Source organism: Anopheles coustani, chromosome 2, assembly GCF_943734705.1.
Source record: "Anopheles coustani chromosome 2, idAnoCousDA_361_x.2, whole genome shotgun sequence".
Taxonomy (NCBI): Eukaryota; Metazoa; Arthropoda; class Insecta; order Diptera; family Culicidae; genus Anopheles; species Anopheles coustani.
The window spans coordinates 56591342-56613171 of NC_071289.1; the positions used below are offsets into that span (position 1 = coordinate 56591342).

The 21830-nt window shown below is 44.5% G+C and overlaps 3 protein-coding genes across 5 annotated transcripts; all 3 read left to right on the plus strand.

Annotated features, from left to right (window-relative positions):
* The first annotated feature begins 1049 nt into the window (after nucleotides 1–1049).
* Nucleotides 1050–6754, plus strand: LOC131267445 (serine/threonine-protein kinase 3). Its single transcript, XM_058270327.1, has 5 exons — nucleotides 1050–1152; nucleotides 4093–4901; nucleotides 4962–5333; nucleotides 5410–6041; nucleotides 6112–6754. Exons 1-5 carry the CDS (start codon nucleotides 1130–1132, stop codon nucleotides 6280–6282), a joined length of 2007 nt encoding a protein of 668 aa, XP_058126310.1. The 5' UTR covers nucleotides 1050–1129; the 3' UTR covers nucleotides 6283–6754.
* Nucleotides 6755–8924: 2170 nt separating this feature from the next.
* Nucleotides 8925–10381, plus strand: LOC131263362 (uncharacterized). The gene is made up of 2 exons (XM_058265550.1): nucleotides 8925–9791; nucleotides 9947–10381. Exons 1-2 carry the CDS (start codon nucleotides 8925–8927, stop codon nucleotides 10172–10174), a joined length of 1095 nt encoding a protein of 364 aa, XP_058121533.1. The 3' UTR covers nucleotides 10175–10381.
* A 618-nt stretch (nucleotides 10382–10999) lies between these two features.
* LOC131266365 (WD repeat-containing protein 26 homolog) lies at nucleotides 11000–21818 on the plus strand. 3 transcript variants are annotated; one of them, XM_058268852.1, is made up of 4 exons: nucleotides 11000–11368; nucleotides 14593–14910; nucleotides 15251–18501; nucleotides 19999–21818. In XM_058268852.1, exon 3 carries the CDS (start codon nucleotides 16318–16320, stop codon nucleotides 18493–18495), a length of 2178 nt encoding a protein of 725 aa, XP_058124835.1. In that variant the 5' UTR covers nucleotides 11000–11368; nucleotides 14593–14910; nucleotides 15251–16317; the 3' UTR covers nucleotides 18496–18501; nucleotides 19999–21818. The 3 variants fall into 3 exon arrangements, with proteins under 3 accessions (XP_058124835.1, XP_058124837.1, XP_058124838.1); XM_058268854.1 differs by having other exon boundaries at nucleotides 11023–11125; XM_058268855.1 differs by lacking the exon at nucleotides 11000–11368 and adding an exon at nucleotides 14363–14404.
* The last annotated feature ends 12 nt before the right edge of the window (nucleotides 21819–21830 follow it).

The window sequence follows — 21830 nt, forward strand, 5'->3', positions numbered from 1 at the left end:
AGAAAAATGCACAGGCAATAAAAGTGCAACTGTTACTCGTCCGTTTCTTACTAGAATAATCCTTTGCTGCAGTGTGCGAACGTGCACACCACGGCCGGACATGCCAAGAAAATACGACGGCGATGCATCGGTTTACCTACCCTGAATGGCCGTGCGAGTGCAAAATGCGTTCACCAAAGCAGATGCAACAATATTGACCGTTTGAAAAAGAAACGAAACGATAATGTCAACGATGCAATGACGGCAGTGCACTGAAAAGAAGTGAAAGAATTTCACACAAAATTGTGGGTTTAGTTTTATGTGTCTAATTTTTAGCAACTACTTCCCAATCAACAGTGTTTCCGATTGTGCAATGCAAAAAGGCTATTAAAAAGTGCATATAAAGGATGAAAAGGTTATAATAAGCATATCATTCATACAACTAAATTACTTTACGTGTGATCTCGAAGTGCTTTACACTCAAATCGGGATGGAAAGTGTCTCGAAACTCTAAAAAATATAAAAACAGTGCAACTTTAAATACACAAGATATCGTAAACTTGTCATCACCGCCACATACGGCGGCTCTTCTTTTCCGAGCATCGTGAGACCTCTGCGCCGGAGGTACAGGCATCAATTGCAGCTGCATTTCGGTGCATTGCACACGCCATTATAGATTGTGGGGATCGCACATGGACCGCGCGTTCCTGCCCCAAAACCCTCGGACGCAAATGTTGGACGCGTGAGCTAAAAAATAAATTTCATTTCTTTCAAGTTTTTATTTTCCGTTTCCGTTAGTGCCACGGTTGCTGCGCTTGGGTTAAGTTTTACGTTTTAGATTACTTCGTTATTTCTCTTACTTTCGATCATCGTTGCTCTGATTTCGTTCTTCTGCATCGAATCCAGTTTCCCGTGCGTGTGTGCGAGTGAATTTATATTGTGGCCTTTGTTGTAGCAACATTTTCTATTTTGGGTTTTCCTACCATTTTTCCCGGCATTTACATTACGTTGCATTAGATCGTACGCGAAAACAACGCTCGCGTGCAGGCGCCCTTCGTTGCCTTAACACACGGAGTTTCTCAGGTCCTCTACAATTCGTCGCTCCAGTCGTCCAAAATAACGTGGCGACACGGGACGGCGAGTTAATCGTATGTTGGCGATGTCTTCCAAAAAGTAAGTAGACTCATTTCAATCTCAAGTAGGCTTTGCGAAGACAAAAGAATAAAATCAATGATGTGCGTAATTATTTAAAATTGAAAGTGAAATTTTAAACAAGAAGTCGCAAATTGAACAAAAGCTTTGGCTTCTGATAATTTTGTCTACCGTATCAAGCGCGGTTGTTGAAAGTTCTGAATACAGAAGCTAGGGTTGGGATCACCTAACCAAACGAGAGGCACTGATTTCCAGAGTTTTTCGTCATGACTGCATAGTACGTGCGTCCCATTACAACCTTGAAAAAGCACGCATAGCTGATGAGAATCACCTGCAGCCAAAGTGTAAAAAGGAAGTAGTCGGCCTGCTTTGCAAAAACACGCTGAACAGAATACGGTGGTTCCCGCCCAAATCGCCTCCCAAAAGGGTTGAGGGTTTGTCGCTTCGTCCCCGTGCAATGTGCTTTCAGTGGTGCGAGGGATCATAGCGACCGGCAGCCGTACTGAATGCTTGTTCAAGTCAAGAGTCTTCAACCTTCGGGGCATAATGATGTGTCGTTGTATGCCGACACGGCCTTCTTGGCTCGTTTTGGAAGCCTTTTCACCAAGAAGTTTGCTACCACAGGTTTGTGTTCCTTTTTTGTTTCTCGCAGAACTATGCGTATTACATCGCGTGAATCCACGCGGTTGCCCTGAGAAGCTCACTTAAAAATGTTCTTACGGGTGTGTTGGTCTTAGTGGATACGCTTAGCAGGCAGAACTATAACAAAAACACAGTAGAATGGACCATGCTCGTATGATATGTTTACATTTCAACCATCACGTTCGATGTCCGTGCTTGGAGCGACAGTCATGTCCTCATCTCCCACCATGCCATCTTTTATGTATTCCTTCAACATACTGCAGTACGAAAACTGCCCACACTCCATGCGTCTTCCGTGCGTGGTCTAATGGCTTTATGCTGATGTCTATGCGACTCAGAATTTTATGCTTTTTTGCTAAAATATACTTTCACACCCCAATTCAATGAAGTTATGAAAATCCGTAACTTAATTGTTATTGTACACATGCCTGTATGGTTCATTCACAAAGACAAAACCAAGCATTAACTGGCCATTGCACAAACAACCAACAGCTATGCTCAGATGTTGAGAGGAACAGGTTTTCATTCGCTTGACCCATCCATCATTGTGTGCTTCCTTGGACGCAAGAACGTTCGACATTTCCGGTGCAACATGGAAATTACTTTTATCTAACAACTTGCTAGCTACATGTTAGGTGTTACATTCCGTCACCTAACAATAGAATATATGAGTGAGTATCCCTTCAAAACTGTATTGATGATACGTTAATAGAATTTATAATCGATATATCAGGGCAAAGATCTCGTAACATAACGCCAGGTATGTTAGTTTCAGGGTCAGATAGCCTAGGAAAATCAATATTATAATTTGTTTATTCATTCGCATTTGGTTACTATTTGTTTTCAAACAAATATATTATTATTAAGCACAATTTAATGTGTATACAGTATTGAAAAAACTAGTCAAAACTCAAATGTATCCAATTAAAATTTGATACACACAAAGCGTTGTACGCTTCTACGTGGTGCTGCATATTTTGGGAAAGTTATGAAAATTTATGTTTTTTTTAATACTATTACTATTTTTTAATACTATATACTATATTTTCTTTAGTATGACCACACACTGGAACCTTTCAGACATTGTATCTTTGTTTTAAATTAATATGTTTTCAACACTTGATCAATTTTTAATATATTATTTTCCTGAAGGTAGGAGTGCTTGGCAATCAATTAACCTGTTATCCATAATTTTTCAGTTGAATGAAAAAACGCCTTGGGTTTATTGAAGTGTTGAGTTTTGATGCTTTTCATTCAAGGAGCAAACAAACAATGCCATCGCATACCACCATGTAGTTCTCTATACGAAGGTATCAAACACTCCAGTTTCGTAAGGAATCCTCCAAATGGTCTCATCATATGAAAAGAAAGCTAGCCTACTTCGGTGGTCCTTGACTTACAAAGGCTTCAGGAAACGCTTCATGACACCAATAGGCAGGGGTAGTATTGTGGGGCCATGTCCAAATGACACGACTAAATTACTCAGCACCACTATCACCTAAGCTGTGGTTAATGATGTGTTGTTTTTCTATTCATGTTACAAAAATAGCCACTAAATAATCGATAAAACCCTTCTCGAGTGGTGTACGACATGTAAAGCATGTCCTAGAATTTGGAAGGGAGGAAAGTATTGAAGAAAATTATGGGCCGTGTAGAACGTGCGTGAAAGCATGTCTTTTGTCGGCTCGAATCTTATCCTTTCGAGTGCTTATGTTTGATAACCGTTTGTTGAAAAGCTCGCCTTCCCAAACAAGTGGCCATCGAAATATGATAATAACCCGATATGTATTTGCTGTGGACCTTTTTTTTGCCGGAATGCCGTCACTAGTTTGACGATTAGTTCCAGTTCGGTAGTGCATCAGAGCGGATGTTAGCAGTGCACAAGTTTCCTGAAAGGGTTAGCGGAAAAGTAAGGTTACGGCACGACCGCGTGGTCACCCCGAGCTGGAGCTCAGGTCAGAAAAATCCTAGCTGCCGCACATCTCGTTCTGTTTGAGTCAATCAAGCGGACCACGAGTTCTTGTGTCCTGACAACGGAAGGAATTATCCCTCCCGTGGCCGGCGGGTGGACATATGGCTATTATTAGCCGGTCCTAAAGGACGAGCCCCTTCATAGGAGTTCGGACAGAGTCGGTACGCCTCTGATTACGAGTAAGGGAACAAACGTTCGACTTAGCGTAGGAGGATATACCCCGACTCGCATAGCGAAAGAAGAAGAAGAAGTTTGACGATTCTACGCATTTCCCGTAAATGACTAATTACACTATGATGGAATCTTTTTCCATTTAACTAACCGTTGAAACTCTATATCACCCACAGTGAACTGAAGAAACTCTCGGAGGAAAGCTTAACCCGCCAGCCGGATGAAGTGTTCGACATTATCTGCAAGCTCGGCGAGGGCAGCTATGGTTCGGTCTACAAGGCACTGCACAAGGAGAGCGAGCAAGTGCTGGCGATCAAGCAGGTCCCGGTCGATACGGACTTGCAGGAGATCATCAAGGAGATCTCGATCATGCAGCAGTGCGACTCACCGTACGTGGTCAAGTACTACGGCAGTTACTTTAAAAACACTGACCTCTGGATCGTGATGGAGTACTGCGGGGCCGGCAGCGTGTCCGACATCATGCGGCTGCGCAAGAAAACCCTATCTGAGGACGAGATCGCCACCATCCTGATCGACACGCTCAAGGGCTTAGAGTACCTGCATTTACGGCGCAAAATTCACCGTGACATCAAGGCGGGCAACATACTGCTCAACTCAGAGGGCCACGCGAAGTTGGCGGATTTTGGCGTTGCCGGACAACTGACTGATACGATGGCGAAGCGAAACACGGTCATTGGGACACCGTTCTGGATGGCACCGGAGGTGATCGAGGAGATCGGGTACGATTGTGTGGCGGACATTTGGTCGCTAGGCATAACGGCACTAGAGATGGCCGAGGGAAAACCACCATACGGTGATATACACCCAATGCGGGCCATCTTCATGATACCGACCAAACCACCGCCATCGTTCCGCGATCCAGACATTTGGTCACCGGAATTTATCGACTTCGTGAGTCTTTGCTTGGTGAAGAATCCTGAAGAGCGAGCCACCGCAACTGATCTCCTAACCCATGAGTTTATCCGTAAGTTATCTAGCATTTGCTTTGTATCGTATACTTCTATAGTATCTTTCTTTGCCGTAGGTAATGCCAAACCGTGTAGTATACTCAGCCAAATGATAGCGGAAGCGAAGGAAATACGGGAAAACCAAAGCTATCGGCATGCGGCCGCCATCAGCCAGGCGAACAAACAGCTACAAAACAGCAATAATAATGGCAACAACGGGCATGATGGTGACTCGGACGAAGATGATCAGGTGAACTCGCGGACGATGAAGGAGTTCCCGGCAGACTGTGGAACGCTAGTGCCGGGCCGCGGTGATGATGGTGATGGAACAATGATTGCCCACACCGACTGTGGAACGCTCGTACCGGACAATGGTACAATGGTTGAACTGCAGTCGAATCTCGGCACGATGGTGATCAACTCAGATTCCGAAGAATCAACTATGAAAAGTATGTTACTCGTCGTAAACGAGGAATGAGGGAAAATAAACGCTATTTTATTCTACACATTTATTTCACACTCTAGGACACGATACGAACCCGGACAAACCGAAATATCGCCCCCTGTTTCTGGACCACTTTGACAAAAAGGAAGCGGAAGCGAATAGCTTCGGTAATAGCAAGGTTGCGGCGGTAAATAATAATCATCTACATCATCACCACCTGCAGTCACCGTCGTCCGAGATGGGTTCGTTCGACGATGGTTCGCCATCTGGAGACGTGCTTGATGCGGACCAAACGCCCAGTGGCCCCCCTACACCGCTCGCTTCGCCTGAACAACCGATCGTATCCTCACCGCAGCAACCTCAGCCACAGGTTCAGAAGGTTCCGGTCACACAACCTGCCGGACCAGCAACGCACAGTCCCGTGACTCCCTCTGCGCCACCGCTCTCCCAAGGGTTTGACGAGCATCAACAGCTTCAGGCACAACAACAGCAACAGCAACAGCAACAGCAGCAGCAGCAGCAGCAGCAGCAGCAGCAACATCAACAACATCAACAACTACAACTACAACAACAACAACAACAACAACAATTCAACGAAGAACGACAACGATATCAATCGCACTTGCAGCTGCAGCTGAACCAAATATCTGCCGTCAGCCCTAACATGCACCAGATGCAGTTTCTTCAGCCAACCGCTGCCGAGTACGATGCGGTAAGTATCCCCAGTAGTGTTTGCAAAGCGGAAAACGATTACAATTTCATGCTCCTTTCTCTTAATGTAGCTAAAATTTCTTAACTACGAACAACTGGAGCAACGGTTGGCCAGCCTCGACAAAGAGATGGAAAAAGAGCTGGCGGAAACGAAAAAACGCTACACCACCAAACGCCAACCGATTCTGGACGCGATCGAAGCAAAGCAGCAGAAACGACAGCAAAAGCTGGAGGAGTTCTGAGGGACCATCTTCGGGGCACCCTCGTCGTTGTCGAATCGACGAGCTGTGGTTGGTATAGCATACGCAGTGCTGGCCCAACGTTCGGTGCAGTCGGCCTCGCTGCTGCACTCTGAAATGTGAAACGGAAACGCTAATCAGTTAGTGCATAGTCATATTTTAGCAACGATTTTTAATTGAAAGCCGCTTTGCCGGTGGTGCAAATGGTCCTATAATTTTTAAGAAAATGTCCCCTATCCTTCCCACTATTTCCCAACCACCTTACCGCCCCGATAGACCGCTGACGATCGATCGTCGATAAAAGTGTGTTGTTTTCTAAAGTATTTATCCGCTCTCCCTACCTATTTTTCTTTTACAATTTACGTTTAAATGCTTTTATGGAAACGGATTGGTCACAAAAAAATGAAACATTTTAACCAATCGAGATCTGAAAATTGAGTGTGTACGACGGCTATATGTTTTTAAATTAAATTAATATACACTTTTAATTACTGCCCTCTTCCGTTTCGCCCAATATTTAACAGTCTGTGAGATTAAGGAATCTTTTTATAATCGACAAGAAAACCACAAACATCAAATGTCTATGGCCGGATGTCGGGTGCCGGGTGCCGGTTGTTCGGGTTCGTCCTACGCACGTTGTCTGTTCGTCGTTGTATCACGTTTTTTGGTTCTCAGAGTATCAGAGTCCGTCCCTTGAACCCTATCTAATACCACCCGAAGAGCTTATTTCCTGCAGTAAACACTCCCTCATCCGAGTTAAAAATGGCTACGTTACGGCAAAGGTGGTTAATAATGTTTTTATCTATTCATTTTATCTTTGCAATTTTGAAGAAGCTTTTGAAGTAGACCGAGAATATCTCGGTTGGCTTGCAATCTTTCTCTCGTTTTTGTTGCAAGTAACTTCCAAATGAACCAGACAGGTGGTGTTTTGTTATCTTAACGGATTAATTGAGTAACATAGGACATGGGAGGCGAGAAACAGTGTCGAAAAAATTGCAATGAGATTACCTTTGAAAGCGAAACCTCAAACATACGAACCGACAAGATTGACAGTAGAATACAATAATCTAATGCAATAGCATTGTGAAGAAATTATATATACATATATATCAAGAGATTATAATTATTATATATAAAACAAAAAAACTAACGCATAGAGATGATAGACACACTGAACGTGGAACAGAAAATTTGGCGTGATGCTAGAAATTGAACCAGATAAATCAGGAAAAAAACGACGGGATAGCAATTCTCTTTGCCCAATGTAGTAGAACCTGTTACTTATTACATTCAAGTGCTAAACCTGAGATGCAGGCAATGTGAAAGCATAGCAATGAACACAAGTTCTAGATTTTATTCTTTAAAAAACTTTACACTTAGCGGCAAGAAACAAATGCATCGAGGCAGAATGATGACCAGAACCCAGGGCAAAAATCTGAGAATGGAACCATCTGCAAAAGGGTACAACACTTGGTTGTGCTGCTCTCGTACTAAGAGTTATGTAAAGTAGTAGGACGAACCAAATACTGGAACGGTATCTGCGTAATATTAATAATGAACAAAAAACCACACACATACACAGGATAAATAAAGTTGATCTTTAGGGTTGCCATGCATTTATATTAAACATTTTGTGAAACAATTCATTCAATCTAGTGGTTTTTCGATCACATCCGCTGCCGAGCCGCAGCTTATTTTTAAATTCAACGCTTTCTCTATATAAACCTCGCTGTACATTGCAACAACACATTTTTAAATTCTGCCGCAATTCCAAGAATAAGTGAAAGCTAGATTCTTTTTGAATTTGAACTATCTGCTTGTTCGTAGGAGTGCGAAAATTGAGTGCTGCAAAGTGGAGTTAGAGTGAAAAACACTGTTCCATGTTTTCGTAGCGTCAAAACAAATCGCTGGGAGTCGGCGACGCAAACTGGATGTGTTAGAGGTGGACTGGTGATAGGAAAATTCAATCTGTTCGGATTCGAATTCGAATCCCAATCCGTGATAAAATCCTAAAGCTATACGGGTCTTGTCGAACACTCGCGTCCGATTTGTCTTACAGTTAATTTTTTCACAGTTCAAAATGTAAATCAACAGTGAGTTAGATCGCATTTGCACCTGCGAGTTTATGTAGTTCACTTTCAGTTCGTACGGTTTTCGGCAATATAGAACAACAAATCTGAAAAATTATAAATTAACTATGCATGAAATTGATTGCTAGTGAAATCAAGCAACATGAATCGCTTTTAAAAGCAATGGCTTTTAAGTTAAACAAGCCATTAAGAAGAAGTTCCACACATTAACAACTCAGTGATGTGAGTGAAGCTCATATCAGCTTTCACTCCAGCGTAATTCTCATTTGGAAGTCCAGTGACTTCGTCATGTCGCCATGACAATTTACTATCATATATGTATTTTTTTTTATAGTTCCACGTAGTTGTCCCCAATCTGCAATGCCAAACAGTAACACAAAAAAAACAGGTCGTATAGGACTCAATCCGATAAAATCCTACAAAGGAGCGAGTTTTCCAATCTTCCGATTCCTGATTCTACCAACACTAGTTCCAGCAAAGCACCGCAAACCAGTTGCACATATAGCTGATAGAAAGAGAAAGCGCCCTTTCAGTTCCATCCATCCCACACTCGCGATGGTTGTGTTAAAAGGATTTACGTGGCAACATAGGGTTCCTTCTGGAACTCTAATACCCTACATTCTAGTTTTTTGTCAGTTATCCGTTCTCGTTGGAACACAGAACCAACCGCCGCCTCAACAGCAACATCCTCCACAACAACAGCATCCCCCACAGCAGCAGCAGCAGTTCCAACAACAGCAGCCTCCTCCACAACAACATCCATCTCAGCAGCAACAATTCCAGCAGCCGCCTCCCTCACAACAACATCCGCCTCCGCAACAGTTCCAACACCAGCAGCCGCCTCCTCAACAGTTCCAGCAGCAGCAACAGCAGCAGCATGTACCCCAACAGCAACATCCGCCACAGTTCCAGCAACAACAGCAACAGTTTCAGCAACCTCCCCCCCACAACTTAGGAGGACAACAAGCTCCTCCACCGGTGCATGCCATGCCAATCCTAGGCCAACCTCAGCTGCACGAAATTCCGGAAGCCGACAGACCATGGTACGAAACCATGCCGGCTGTTGCGATGGACTACAAGGTACACATTGAGGCTGGCAAGGAAGACTGCTACTACCAGTACGTCCAGCAGGGCAGCACGCTGTACGTAAGCTTCCACGTTATCCGGGGCGGAGACGGCATGGCCGGGTTTGCGGTGCGCAATCCGCGTGGTGAAATTGTCCATCCGTACCAGTGGCAGGCATCGAGCGACTATACGGATGGTGCAGCCATGGGAGGTTTCTACGCCGTGTGCATCGATAATCAGTTCTCGCGGTTCGCGAGCAAGCTGGTCAACCTGTACATTACCGTCATCCGGTATGAAGAGTGGGAAAAGTTCACCAAGGAAATCGAAGACCTGAACGTGAACATGAATAACTTCACGGTAAGCATTCAATGGGAGAGTGTGTTAACAACATCCCGAAACGAAAACAGGACGCACTGACGACAAGTGCCTTGATAAGAAAGTGCTCGTTGTCTGATGATAATGTTATCACGATATGTTCGTGTATCATATCTGCTTTTTCTTCCTCGCTACAGAACACCATTTCGACGGTGGAACGGAACCTCAACGCCATGTTCATGTACCAGGCACACTCTCGAAATAATGAAGCGCGCGACTACGCTCTCATTCTGGACAATAATGCATACGTGTGGAAATGGTCGATATTGCAGATTCTGGTTATCGTATTCACCACCTCGGTGCAAGTATTCTTCGTGCGAAAGCTGTTTGATATCAAAACGGGCAGTGGGAAAAGTCGAATTTAAGGAACCGGTGGAGCAATGTGATGGACCGCACAAAATTCATTCCGTCTTCGTAAGAGTTTGTTTTGCAATTGCATTCAGTTTTTTCGACGGTTGATGCTTTCTTTTTTCAAATCCTGGAACCACCCACGTTATTCCAACTGGTTCTACAACATGCGTTAATTTCTTAAATAACGAAGGTATTGCATTGCAACATATTTACGATTATTTTTCGTATTTCTCACCAGTATCAATAAAAAGAAACATAAACATAAGACTTCCATTCCCACCGTAAAAGATGGGGTACAGTCTCGACTAATTATGATGTGAAGGAAATGTATAAACAAAATAATTGAAAACGTGAAGGAAGAAAGAAATAAAATCAGAATGAAAAACGGTAACTTCAAAAAAAGCCCATCAGAAAAAAATCCTTGGATGAGGAAAAATATCCCTTGAACGAGTCGTCCAATGCGTTTACAGCACAAGGATTGAGATCATTTTACGTGCAATTCCAAAGCCCACATATAGCAATCGTGAGTCTTATAAATAAACGTCTCAGTAAAATTATACGGCAACTGCAAAACTGTATAGTATTGAAATTTCATCAAGTTATGTTTAGCATTTAAAAGGTTCGAAATGCTTCAAATTGTATTCTCTTTTTCTATTTACGTTCCTAACCAAAGGGATGTTTACATCGCCAGCTGTCATCGACAATGGAACCCACACTAGCGTAGGGGCTTAGAAAAAAAAACATTTCTTCTCCGTCATGTACTTAGTTCTTTGGAGAAAGGCACAACACCACTACCAAACTACGTAGAAATCAAAGAAAAGTTTCGTCGCAAACGGGGCGGTCATTACAGTTTCTCTGTTCCTGGTGTTCGATACTGTCCTGATGTTAGATTACCAATTTTAATATCATACGATAGCCAGAAAGGTTGGCTAGAGTGTTTTAAGACAATTTGGTCATTCGACAAGGTGGGTCGGTGCAAGTGTTACGAGCAAATAGTAGTTTGGTGATGCTTTTCCAATAAAGGGAAATGTAATGCCTCTTTGTTGGCGCAGTGGAGGAAGTGGAACTTTTCTGTATTTAGTGGACGCTGTAATGTATCGCTAGATGGCAATTGGTGATTAGTTCATTAATGGTGTTTCTATTTTCCTGCACTGGCGATTTTCATGGAAAAATACGAAGTACCTTTGGCTATTTCTCGCTGAATAAGGGTGAGTTTAGTGGAAAACCTTTGGACGTGTGTGTGTGTGTGTATGTGAGTTTGAATAATGGGAAAATCAATGCGCTGGTAACCCTACGGGCATAAATGTTATTACTAAAGCAAAATTCTACGCCACAACGGTGGCCAAACAACAATCCATTGGTTAGGGCGAAAGAAAATACTACAATAATCGGTGTTTTCAGTGTTGTGTAAAGTGTGACAAAGAGGAACTTTTCGATCGAGCGTTAAAAATCGGATAATTATTCGTATGGACTTTGCCAACCTCTTTTCTTACAGCAAGTGCTTATGAGTACGTAGGTGTATGCGTGGTGGAACAGCATTGTCCTACTTCCCATTTTCTTGTATATGTCAGTCTTATAACTTTTGACTTAAAAATTATTACTTGCCATATAAACTGAAAACAAATTTGTTTTAGTTCTGCAAATCACAGCAAATAGCTACGTCTTGTCATAAAACATTTGTTTGCAGTCTGAGTCATAAAATTTACGCAGGGAAAATGAGGAAAAAAAACTTGTTCCGACGAAAACTTCTGGTGAGTGTGTGTATGTTTGCGCAGTCCTTCTATTATGAAAAGCTATTAGCTAAACGTACAACCAACTATCATCGCATCTGCTAAAGGGTGTCGACAAAGTTTTGAACAAGCATATTGGTTGAGAATGGTTGTTTATTTTTGGTTTTAGTATCAATGTATCTAAAATAAAAAGCAAATGAAGAAAACCCAATAGTTATGAATAAGTAGGAAACAAAGAAACAGACTACGGAACGGAAGTGTGCGTATGAACGCATCTGTCTGCAGTTGTATGCGTGTGTTTGGAGTTGACAGAATATCCTTTTTTGTAGAAATTAATGGTTGTGTTGTCATTCGCTTTCTGCTCGGTGTCCTGAAAAACCTTTTCGTGGATCAATACGATGCGCACAGCCGTGTATGTGTGTGTGTTTCTTTGTGCGTGTGTGAGTGGTTGCACGGGTCATTGAGAAAAATATGTAAAACGTAAACAAAAACATCATACAAATCTAAGACGCACAACATAACATTTTTGGTTACGTGTAGAAGCAGATTATTTTGATCTGGGCCGAACGGTCGTATTTAGTGCATACCCAATACAGGGAAGGTTATCATTAATACAGCGAATAATGTGGAATATATTTTCTTTAAAAACCCGCCAAAAAAAATTTCCAAGTTATGTAGAATTCGCAGAAAATAATATAATCCCTTCACCACAAAGGAATGGTAACAACTGTGCAGCGACATCTATACGTGTCGCTTTTTGTATTTGAGTACAAGCATGTCAATGAGAATCTGACAGTTTCTTATGTCCCGTTATGTATTGACCGTCCATACGGCTATATAAGGTCATGGGGTGAGGATAATAACATAATTTACTGAGTACGGTTCAGAAAAGAAATTCAAAAACAAAACCAAATCAATTTGGCAGTAAGAGTCTAGAAATTGAAAAAAACACATTACTAAATACAAGATTTGGCAGCTCAACTCTACATAAATTACATCCCGTTGATACATTTTGGAAGTAATACAAATGAATGCTGGAAAGAAGAAAATATATTTTCGAATCCGATTGTGATCACTTCTACAGATGCATGTTGCAGTCGTGTTTGTCATTGCAAGGAATCAGCTGGTGGAATACCACTTTGTACAGAGCAGTAAAGTATGCTGACTTTGTCATATTTTTGCTTCTTTCTCCCTCTCTCGAAAATTATCGCTTTCTCGGCTATCTACTTGTAGAGGTCCCATCTCGCTCTCTTTCTGTTTTTCTTTGGCACAAAAAACATATGCAGCATATCTTATGATGTGAAATCACATTATATAGCTCTTGCCCAGCAGCATCACAAGCAGCATAGAATTTGGTTGGTCTCTTTCATTATGTTTGCTTGACTCTTACTTACTGACCTGTCCATCTAATGATTTCCTTATGTTTTCGAAGCTGTTCCTGTGAGTAAGTGAAGGTAGTGACGATAATCTTCTGCGTTTGGCCTATGTTTAGCAGGGAGTAATGTGCGTGCGTACAGTTACTGCAGGCAATCGCATGTGTTTGTTCGACTGTGATGAAGGGCGAGAAGAAAAAATAGTAAATGGCACCTACCACCGCACAGTGGTCAAAGTGATAGAGAAAGACGGCCAGTGTTAGAAATCTGTATCCTCGTACAGTCCTAGCTACCCAAGACACTTTTGGTTTAATTTTATGCACGTTTTGCACAGCATTCCTAAACCTGTAAATTTATGGAAAACAAAATGTTGGAGTTTGTAGCTAAAACCCTTATTAGAAAAAACACCGTAACGCGAATGAAATATTTCTGTATTGGATTTTACTTGCGGTTATGTGGTAGATAGCTCGCTATTTCACTTCAGAAGAACGTAAGATTCAAGTCCATTTCGAGGAGATTTGATGCGGTTAGAAACAAAATTCAACAATTAATAGTAGTGTGCATTAAACGGTTATCACTGCGACAGACACTGCCTTTGGAGCTGATGCGTCAATATACAATGTATGACATTTTTGTTTTCTGTTTAAATACTATTTTTTCGTACGACACCGTATAATTGCAAAAGCCATTCTACAATACTGAAACCCCTTTGACCGCCCTCCGGTCCCACTGTGCCTTCGAGACTGACAGTGCAGCGACCATACGAACGGCGAGAACGGGACAAGGCGTGCTGTGATTGCACTCCCACTGCCATCCAACGAGATTGCTTGGATACGTCAAAGTGGAAACGAAAAGAGCACTGTGGTCACGCAGTACAGGCGGGTGGTCGTCGTCTTCTACGTAGTGTGTGGAGGAGCTTCAGCCAAACGTACTAACATCAGCAGTGTAAGCAACTACTGCAGCATTCGAGTAGGTTGCAAAGTGGGCAAAATATTGCATATGGCTGCATCGGCATGGTGTAGAAGAAAATATTCGTTGTTTTGAAGTGCGCTACCAATCGGTGTGTACAGCATAGTGTTTGGTGTCGTTAGGTAGCAAAAACAGTAAATCGACCGATTAATAGGGGAGCGGACACATCTGGGTAGGGTATTTCGTTTTCCGTATTTCATATGTCCATACTTGGCTACTATGATCGTAATAGAGCTGCAATTCATCCACCTATCGCTATTGCACCGTGACCGTTGTGCGTGTGTGATAAACTTAACATTACCATTCTCTATGTCGTTGTTCATGTTAGTAACATCGTACCTTTCTTTCCCTTCATTCAAGTGTTTCCGATCAGCGCACCATCGATCGATTACTAAAACGTAGTGCTGGGCGATAAATTCTTCATCTTCGTCAATATGACCAATAACCATCCCGGAATCTGCATCGAGAAAAAGTAGACCTAAAGCGAGCGATTAGTTGCAAGCAAGGGAAGCAGTCATTTCATCGTAATCGCATTAAAAAGTGCAGCAGCAGCAGCAGGAGCAGCAGCTAAGCAACCCACGACGACGGTAGTCGTAACTAGGGGGAAAAGCGAATTCTAGAGAGTGAGAGACTGGTACACCTACATCTTCGGTATTCGAAAATTATTTTCCTTTTTTAGTAAGTATTTTTCAATTCGGGGGTTGTGGAGTGTTTTTTTTAATGGTCTCGTCATCGTCTTGTCAGTTACGAAGAAATTTCATCTATTTCAGAAATGGCTGCGTTTCTCTTGGGAAAACATTGTGCTATTTTGTTTTTCTTTTCTAAGGTTGTTCTCACCCATCAGTTAGTGTTTCATTCCGATCTCTTCATTCACTCACATCACTCGCACCGTTCAATATGCGATCTTTAGTGAAAGTGCAAAGTGGATGCGCTTTGTAAAAAGTAAAAGGAAAAAACCCTTACGATTTCTTTGCTTTCTCGTTCTCTGCTTTCCCGCTCTCTCTCTTTCCGTCTTCAGAGTTTGAATGGTGCCCCGTATAGATCCTCAAAATTGATTGCGTTCGGGAACCGATCGACGGCGGCTCTTCGGCAAGGTCCTGCTCGTCCTCTTCGTCGTCGTCGGACGAGGAGCTCAATGAACGGCCAGTACCGCCGGCACGGAAGCGCCCGCGTAAGTCAGCCACTGCCACTACTGATCCGCCGTGTCATCCGGTCCTCGCAACCGACGCAGGACTCGTCGTCATCCGCGTGGTAGAAGGAGGAGTGCCCGTAGTAGCCGAAGACGGAGCGGAAGAAGTCCAACACCGACTCTCGTTGGGTGGAGGTTTCGCGGTGGCCGAACTCGGGCAAGAAGAACAGCAGCAGCAGCAGCAGCAGCAGCAATTAGACGCACAAATTAGTGCACCGGATCCGTTGGAGGACGAGCAACCGAATACTGTGTACGAGGAACAGGACCAGCACGACGCAGCACGCCAGCGACTACACCGACGCTCGACTGTGGAAGCGCGGGAGCAAGCTAGGGAAGGGGAACGGTACGGCGGGGACGGAAGTCGTCCTGCTGCTGCTACCACCGCCGCTGGTCGTCGAAGGTCGCGTGCTGGAAACGCGGCAATAATCAGTGCTGCCGGCGATACTATTGGTGTTAGTGGTAGTGGTGGTGGTGGTAGTGGTGGCAGTCGCGGGAACGTAGCGGCGGAACAGCAGCAGCGAGTAGGTAGTAAACGTCGTAGCACACGGACACAGCAGCGAAGCTCAGTAGCTCCAACAACAACCAACGAACCAACAACCACCCCAGGGGTTGACCGGTGTAGCAATCGGTTGCGATCTGCTTCCTCGTCGACGTCGTCGGCTGCATCATCGGCTGCTGCCACGAGCGGACATTCACACCATCATCAACGTCATCATCATTCCGCACGCGCGTTAGACACCAGAACAACCGAGAGCAGCAACAAAGACAACTCGGTACCAGTGGTAGAGCGGTCGGAGGTAGATCCCACCGGTGGCGTAGTGGAGAAAGAGGTGCCTAGGGAAGAGGAGGAGCGCCGGAGTGACGAAGCCAGCCCACAGTCGAAACGTCGGCGAAGGATGCTGAACGATAATAGCACCAGTCGCAACGGTGCCGTCGCACCATCGACCGCTTCTCCGATGGACGCGTCGAACTGTGATCTAAATGGTCACAATGTGGCCAACAACAGCAGCGGAAGTAGTAGTGGAAGTAGCATCGCCACCGCCAACAACAACAGTAGTAGTAGTAGTAGTAACGCCACCGCTAGCAATAACTCGAACGCAGCGGAAAACGACAATGGTGTCGCAAACAATGGACTGACCACGAATGGCGATGGAGGAGGAGGAGGAGCAGGAGGTGGTGGTGGTAGCGTCACTCACAGACAGCCGCACCGGGTTGTGAAGCTGGACAAAACAAACCAGGACATTGTGCGGTTAATTGGCCAGCATCTGAAGGACATCGGGTTGGAGCGTAGCGCGGAGATGCTGATGCAGGAGTCGGGCTGCTGTCTGGAGCACCCGGCCGCCACCAAGTTCCGCATCCACGTGCTGTCCGGTGACTGGACGAAGGCGGACCATGACCTGCAGGAGCTGCAGTCGATGGTGGACAGCAAAACCGACCGTGCCAGCATGAGTGAAATGAAGTTTCTGCTGCTCGAGCAGAAGTACCTCGAGTTTCTGGAGGAAGGCCGTCCGATCGATGCACTGCACGTGCTGCGCAACGAGCTGACCCCACTGCAGCACAAGACACCGCGTGTCCACCAGCTGTCCTCGTACATGATGTGCACCAACAACCAGGAGCTGTACGCAAGGGCCGGCTGGGAGGGCAAGGGCGTCAAATCGCGAACTAGACTGATGGACCGGCTGCAGTCGTACCTGCCGGCGACGGTCATGCTGCCACCGCGGCGCCTTCGCTCGCTGCTGGCCCAAGCGGTCGAGATGCAGAACGAACGCTGCCAGTGCCACGATATGGCGTGGAGCACCAGCATCGAGAACGTGTCGCTCCTGGTCGACCACAACTGCAGCTCGGACGGGTTCCCGCTGCAGGCGCTGCAGGTACTAAATGACCACTCAGACGAGGTGTGGTTCTGCAAGTTCTCACCCGACGGGCTCCGGCTGGCGACCGGCTCGAAGGACAACAGCGTGATCGTGTGGGAGGTGGACCCGGTGAAGCTGCTCCTGCGCAACAAGCGTTCCTTCGAGGGCCACACGTACGGCGTATCGTACATCGCCTGGAGCCCGGACTCGAAGTACTTCATCGCGTGCGGCCCGGACGACTGCCCGGACCTGTGGATCTGGGACGTCGAGCAGGAGAAGTTGATGACCAAGTTCTCGCACTCCACCGACGACAGCCTGACGTGTGCGGCGTTTAACCGTGACGGTACGCGCTTCGTGACCGGCGGTACCCGCGGCCAGTTCTATATGGTCGACCTCGATGGTATCCTGCACGACAACTGGGAGGGTGTCCGCGTGAACGGGCTTGCCTTCCTGTCCGACAACAAGACGGTATTGGCGGCCGACACGCACTACCGAATACGGGGCTACAGCTTCGACAATCCGCGCACCGACTACGGCATCGTGCAGGAGCAGTGCCCCATCATGACGTTCTCGGTCAACTCGGCCGATCGACTCGCCCTGCTCAATATATCCTCCCAGGGGCTGCACCTGTGGGACCTGCAGGACAAGTGTCTCGTCCGGCGCTTCCAGGGCGTCACGCAAGGGAACTACACCATATACTCGTGCTTTGGCGGCGTAAACGAAAGCTTCGTCGCCAGCGGCAGCGAGGACAATAAGGTGTACATCTGGCACATCCGGCGCGAGGAACCGCTGGCCACGCTCATCGGTCACACGCGCACCGTCAACTGCGTCAGCTGGAACCCGGTCTACCCGTCGCTGCTGGCGTCCGCCTCGGATGATGGTACCGTGCGCATCTGGGGCCCCCAGCAGCCACACTCTCAGTGGAGTCCGAACCTTGCCGGGGGAAGCCTGCAGCAACAGCAGCAGCACCAACATCCCCAAGTGCATACCAACGGGAATGCCTCGGGCGGTGCCGCCGATAGTGCCTCGATCAGCTCGACCGGTTCCGCTACCTCGTCCACATCGTCGTCCGGCTCGTCGTCCGGCTCCACATCGGGAGGCAGTGGCGCTGCGGGTGGTTCCGGAGGAGGTGGTAACGTTGCCGCCGGCGGTGGTGGTGGAGCAGGTGCAGGAGGCGGCAGTATCGAAGTACTATCAACCTCTTCATGGAATATCACATAATATTAGGTGAGTGTGATTGGGTGAACTATAAACCAGGCTGCAGAATAGCTTTTCCGAACACCAATAATCCTACAAAGTCTGTAAAAACTTGATTGTAGATCAAGCGAATGTGAAATATTTGGTTTTCATTTGGTTATATCACAAAAGACCAATACCGTATTACAAAATGTTATAATTAAAATAATGATAATAAACCAATCACATTTAGATGCATTTCCGTTAGTTGAAACTACTCTTTTCGCGTGGGGTGTCTTTAATGTAATTTTGATCAGGGATAATGACGCACGCAAAGGTTCCCAAACAATTCACAAAAAATCTAACAAAAAACTCTATGGAACTATGGAGGATTTCTATATTTATTTCTCAATACCTTCATTTCGAAAATTGAAACTGAATTGTCTGGCATTTTTCTTTTTGCCCTAAGATGCCAGCTTTAATAAAGATTAAAGCGGTGATGAATGAGCGTATTGGCAGTGACAACATCGATAAATTAACCTATTTACTACATGCTAAAATACTTGAAATAAGAATAATTATAGCTAAATATTTAAATGTAGGCAATCAGGGTTCGAAATAATGGATGTGGAGGGTGTTTGTAATGCAAAATAGTCCCTTATATATTTCGTTGGAAGTTTTTTAAAATTATCATCGAAAACCAGCTGCCAAAGAGTGAAATGAGCATTTTTCCAACTACTGTAGCACGGTAAATTACTGCTTCAGTCAGTCGCACTCGCAAAGTTAAATCGGTTTAATAACACTTGACAAGGCTGTCGATGTTGCACTTTTTTTTTATTTAAACCCAAACAAACAGTGTGATTAAAAAAAGAACTGGAAGAAAAGACTATCAATGCCAACAGTGTATGCGCACTCGTTTTCTTTCTCTTTATCAGATCGCGCCCCACAATCAGGGTTTCCCAAACCCCGCCTGATGTAGGTAGGGTAAACCAACCTGAAGCTGGTAGTTGGTGTGGTGTAGTGTGGCGGGGTGTGTTGTGTTCTCGCATTCTGGAGTGCATCGCAACTGCAACCCCTATGCCATCTGCCAGCAGAGGCGTTAATCGGATGAGATGTTTATGGTATTTGTGTGTGTGCAATAATGCACACGGTAGCACGAAGGCGAAAGCAAACGATCGTAGAGCATCGAATGCAATGGTTGTTGCGTGCATCTAGTGCCCTTCGATAAACACTGCACGCAACGCAATGATGATATGAACAACACCGGCGACGAACATTGTGGAAAAGTGTTGCCGCGAGATATAATTTATTCATCATCATCATAGTACCGCTTCCCTGTTTGCGGGTGAAGAAGCAAAAACCGTGGCAAATGTTATTTGATAGTTTACGGTGGGTTTCCAGTTTCTACCAGCCATCGCTAGGAACATCGTTCATGGGGAATTTGTAGAATCAATGGACAAAGTAGGCCTTCGAAGAATGTCACTGTACGAATCAATAAAAATACGTCGGACTTTTTTTTAACATATTCTTTTCTTCACGATTTTCCAGATATTTAATCAACCCGGTCTCAAGGAGAGGAGGATTTAAGCGAAAGTTGAAAGCAAAGGCGGTATAAACACATCAGCACACACCATCGTCGGCCGGTAGTTACCGATGATTCTCGGAAGGGCAATAAACGAAGGATAATGATAAGGATAGACACACAAAAACACTTTCTATACTCACATCTGGCGTATTTCATTGATTGACGGAGCTCCCGATCCGTGCGTGCGTGCGTGCGACTGCTGGATTTAAACAATTGGTAGATTTAATATGTTATAAACACATATGAATAAACACTTACACATAACACGCTACCACACACAGACACATACACACAATCTCTAGGGATACGTTGTAGTTTTAATGATCGAACCACGATGATAAAAAAAACCCATGGGACGAGAAAATTAAACCTTAAAATCCGTTGCAGAACGCAGAACATTTTGAAGAGGATAATTACGGACGACGTGGAAAAAATATAACAGGATGGCTTCTGAATGCAAGACGAAAGATTCGAGTTGATTTGAGCCCTTGGCCTCGACACCGGATGCTGTTTTATCTCACGTGGTTGTAGGAGAACGTTGGCGCTAACAGTAGGCGAACGCAGCGGGAATAAAAGCAAATACTTTAGCACTATCCAAGTCCGTACTAATTGTAGAATAAATGATCAGTAATAAGGCTCGATTGGTTGAGATCGAACGAAACAGCAATGTAGCAGCAGCAGCACCAGCGAAAATAATCTATTATTAGATTTGATTAGTTCGGTAAGGAAATCAAGCGAAGCGAGCGAAAGCAGTGAAAGAAGAAGCAAGTGTTAGTTTAATAATTAATAAAAAAAAGGATGCAAAAAAATAAATTATTTGTCAATCTTTGTGGAGGCGAGACGCTTGTTTGTAGGGTGGTTCGAGGGACAATGCAACCCTATTTCTCATAAACTCTTTTGGCCACGCAAGAGGCCATTTTTTTTTGTTTATTTTTCCCTTCACCGCCTGCTGAGCAAAACTATCCATTCAGTTAAAAAACCGCAACAATTCACATCAGCGTGTGTGGAACATTTCACATCAGCGTATGTGGAACGAGCCCCATTTTGTGTGTAGCGATTCGACCAACAACGGTGGTTCATAAAAACCGACACCTGTTTGTTTGATATTTTACGTAGTTTTAAAAAAATTAATGATAAGTTCATCCCTTTTTTTGCGAATTGTTAAGAGAATAATATTAAGTCCATTGGCTCCATTTTTCCATTCGTGAGTTTATTGCCGTTCATAATTTGAACACGGTTTATTAATTAATTCTGATGAAAACTTTCATGCTCTCCGTTAGTCACTAGCGAGCGGTTAACTTTTTCGGCGAATCAAAATAGATACACATTCAAAGTAACACGTCCCCAAATTAGGCATAACGGAAATCAAACGATACAAACCCGAGGAAGAAAATGGGAAAGAAACGTTTCTTTGCATTACTATAAAATGTGCACTAACTGCGCAGATTTCTTTTTTTGCCCTCCCATAGTAGCATGCAATTTATTTTCATTTTATTTACATCATGTGTGAGTGATAAGATATCATCCCTATCTAAAAGTGTATGCTGGCTTCAAAGACGAAGAGGCAAAAGTTCCCCAGCAAAAGTCCTCCAACGCGAGATACAGAATTTTCGGTGGCTTAGAGTCAGCATAGAGCATAACAACTCCATTACCGATGGAAGAACAGCAGAAAAATAATGAAAAAACATACGACAAATGTATGAGACCGTATTTGAAGCGATGGCGAATATCCAACGAAAGTGAACTTTTCGGGGTCATGGGAATTTTGTTAATTGAATAAAATAAAAAAGAGCAA

Bases quoted from the DNA above. Each gene is read 5' to 3' on its own strand.
- LOC131267445 (XM_058270327.1), top strand. From the start codon at position 1,130: ATGTTGGCGATGTCTTCCAAAAA. The intron at 1,153-4,092 runs GTAAGTAGACTC...TATCACCCACAG, and splicing joins TTGGCGATGTCTTCCAAAAA to TGAACTGAAGAAACTCTCGG. The intron at 5,334-5,409 runs GTATGTTACTCG...TTCACACTCTAG, and splicing joins CGAAGAATCAACTATGAAAA to GACACGATACGAACCCGGAC.
- LOC131263362 (XM_058265550.1), top strand. From the start codon at position 8,925: ATGGTTGTGTTAAAAGGATTTACGTGGCAACATAGGGTTCCTTCTGGA. The intron at 9,792-9,946 runs GTAAGCATTCAA...TCCTCGCTACAG, and splicing joins TGAACATGAATAACTTCACG to AACACCATTTCGACGGTGGA.
- LOC131266365 (XM_058268852.1), top strand. From the start codon at position 16,318: ATGCTGAACGATAATAGCACCAGTCGCAACGGTGCCGTCGCACCATCG.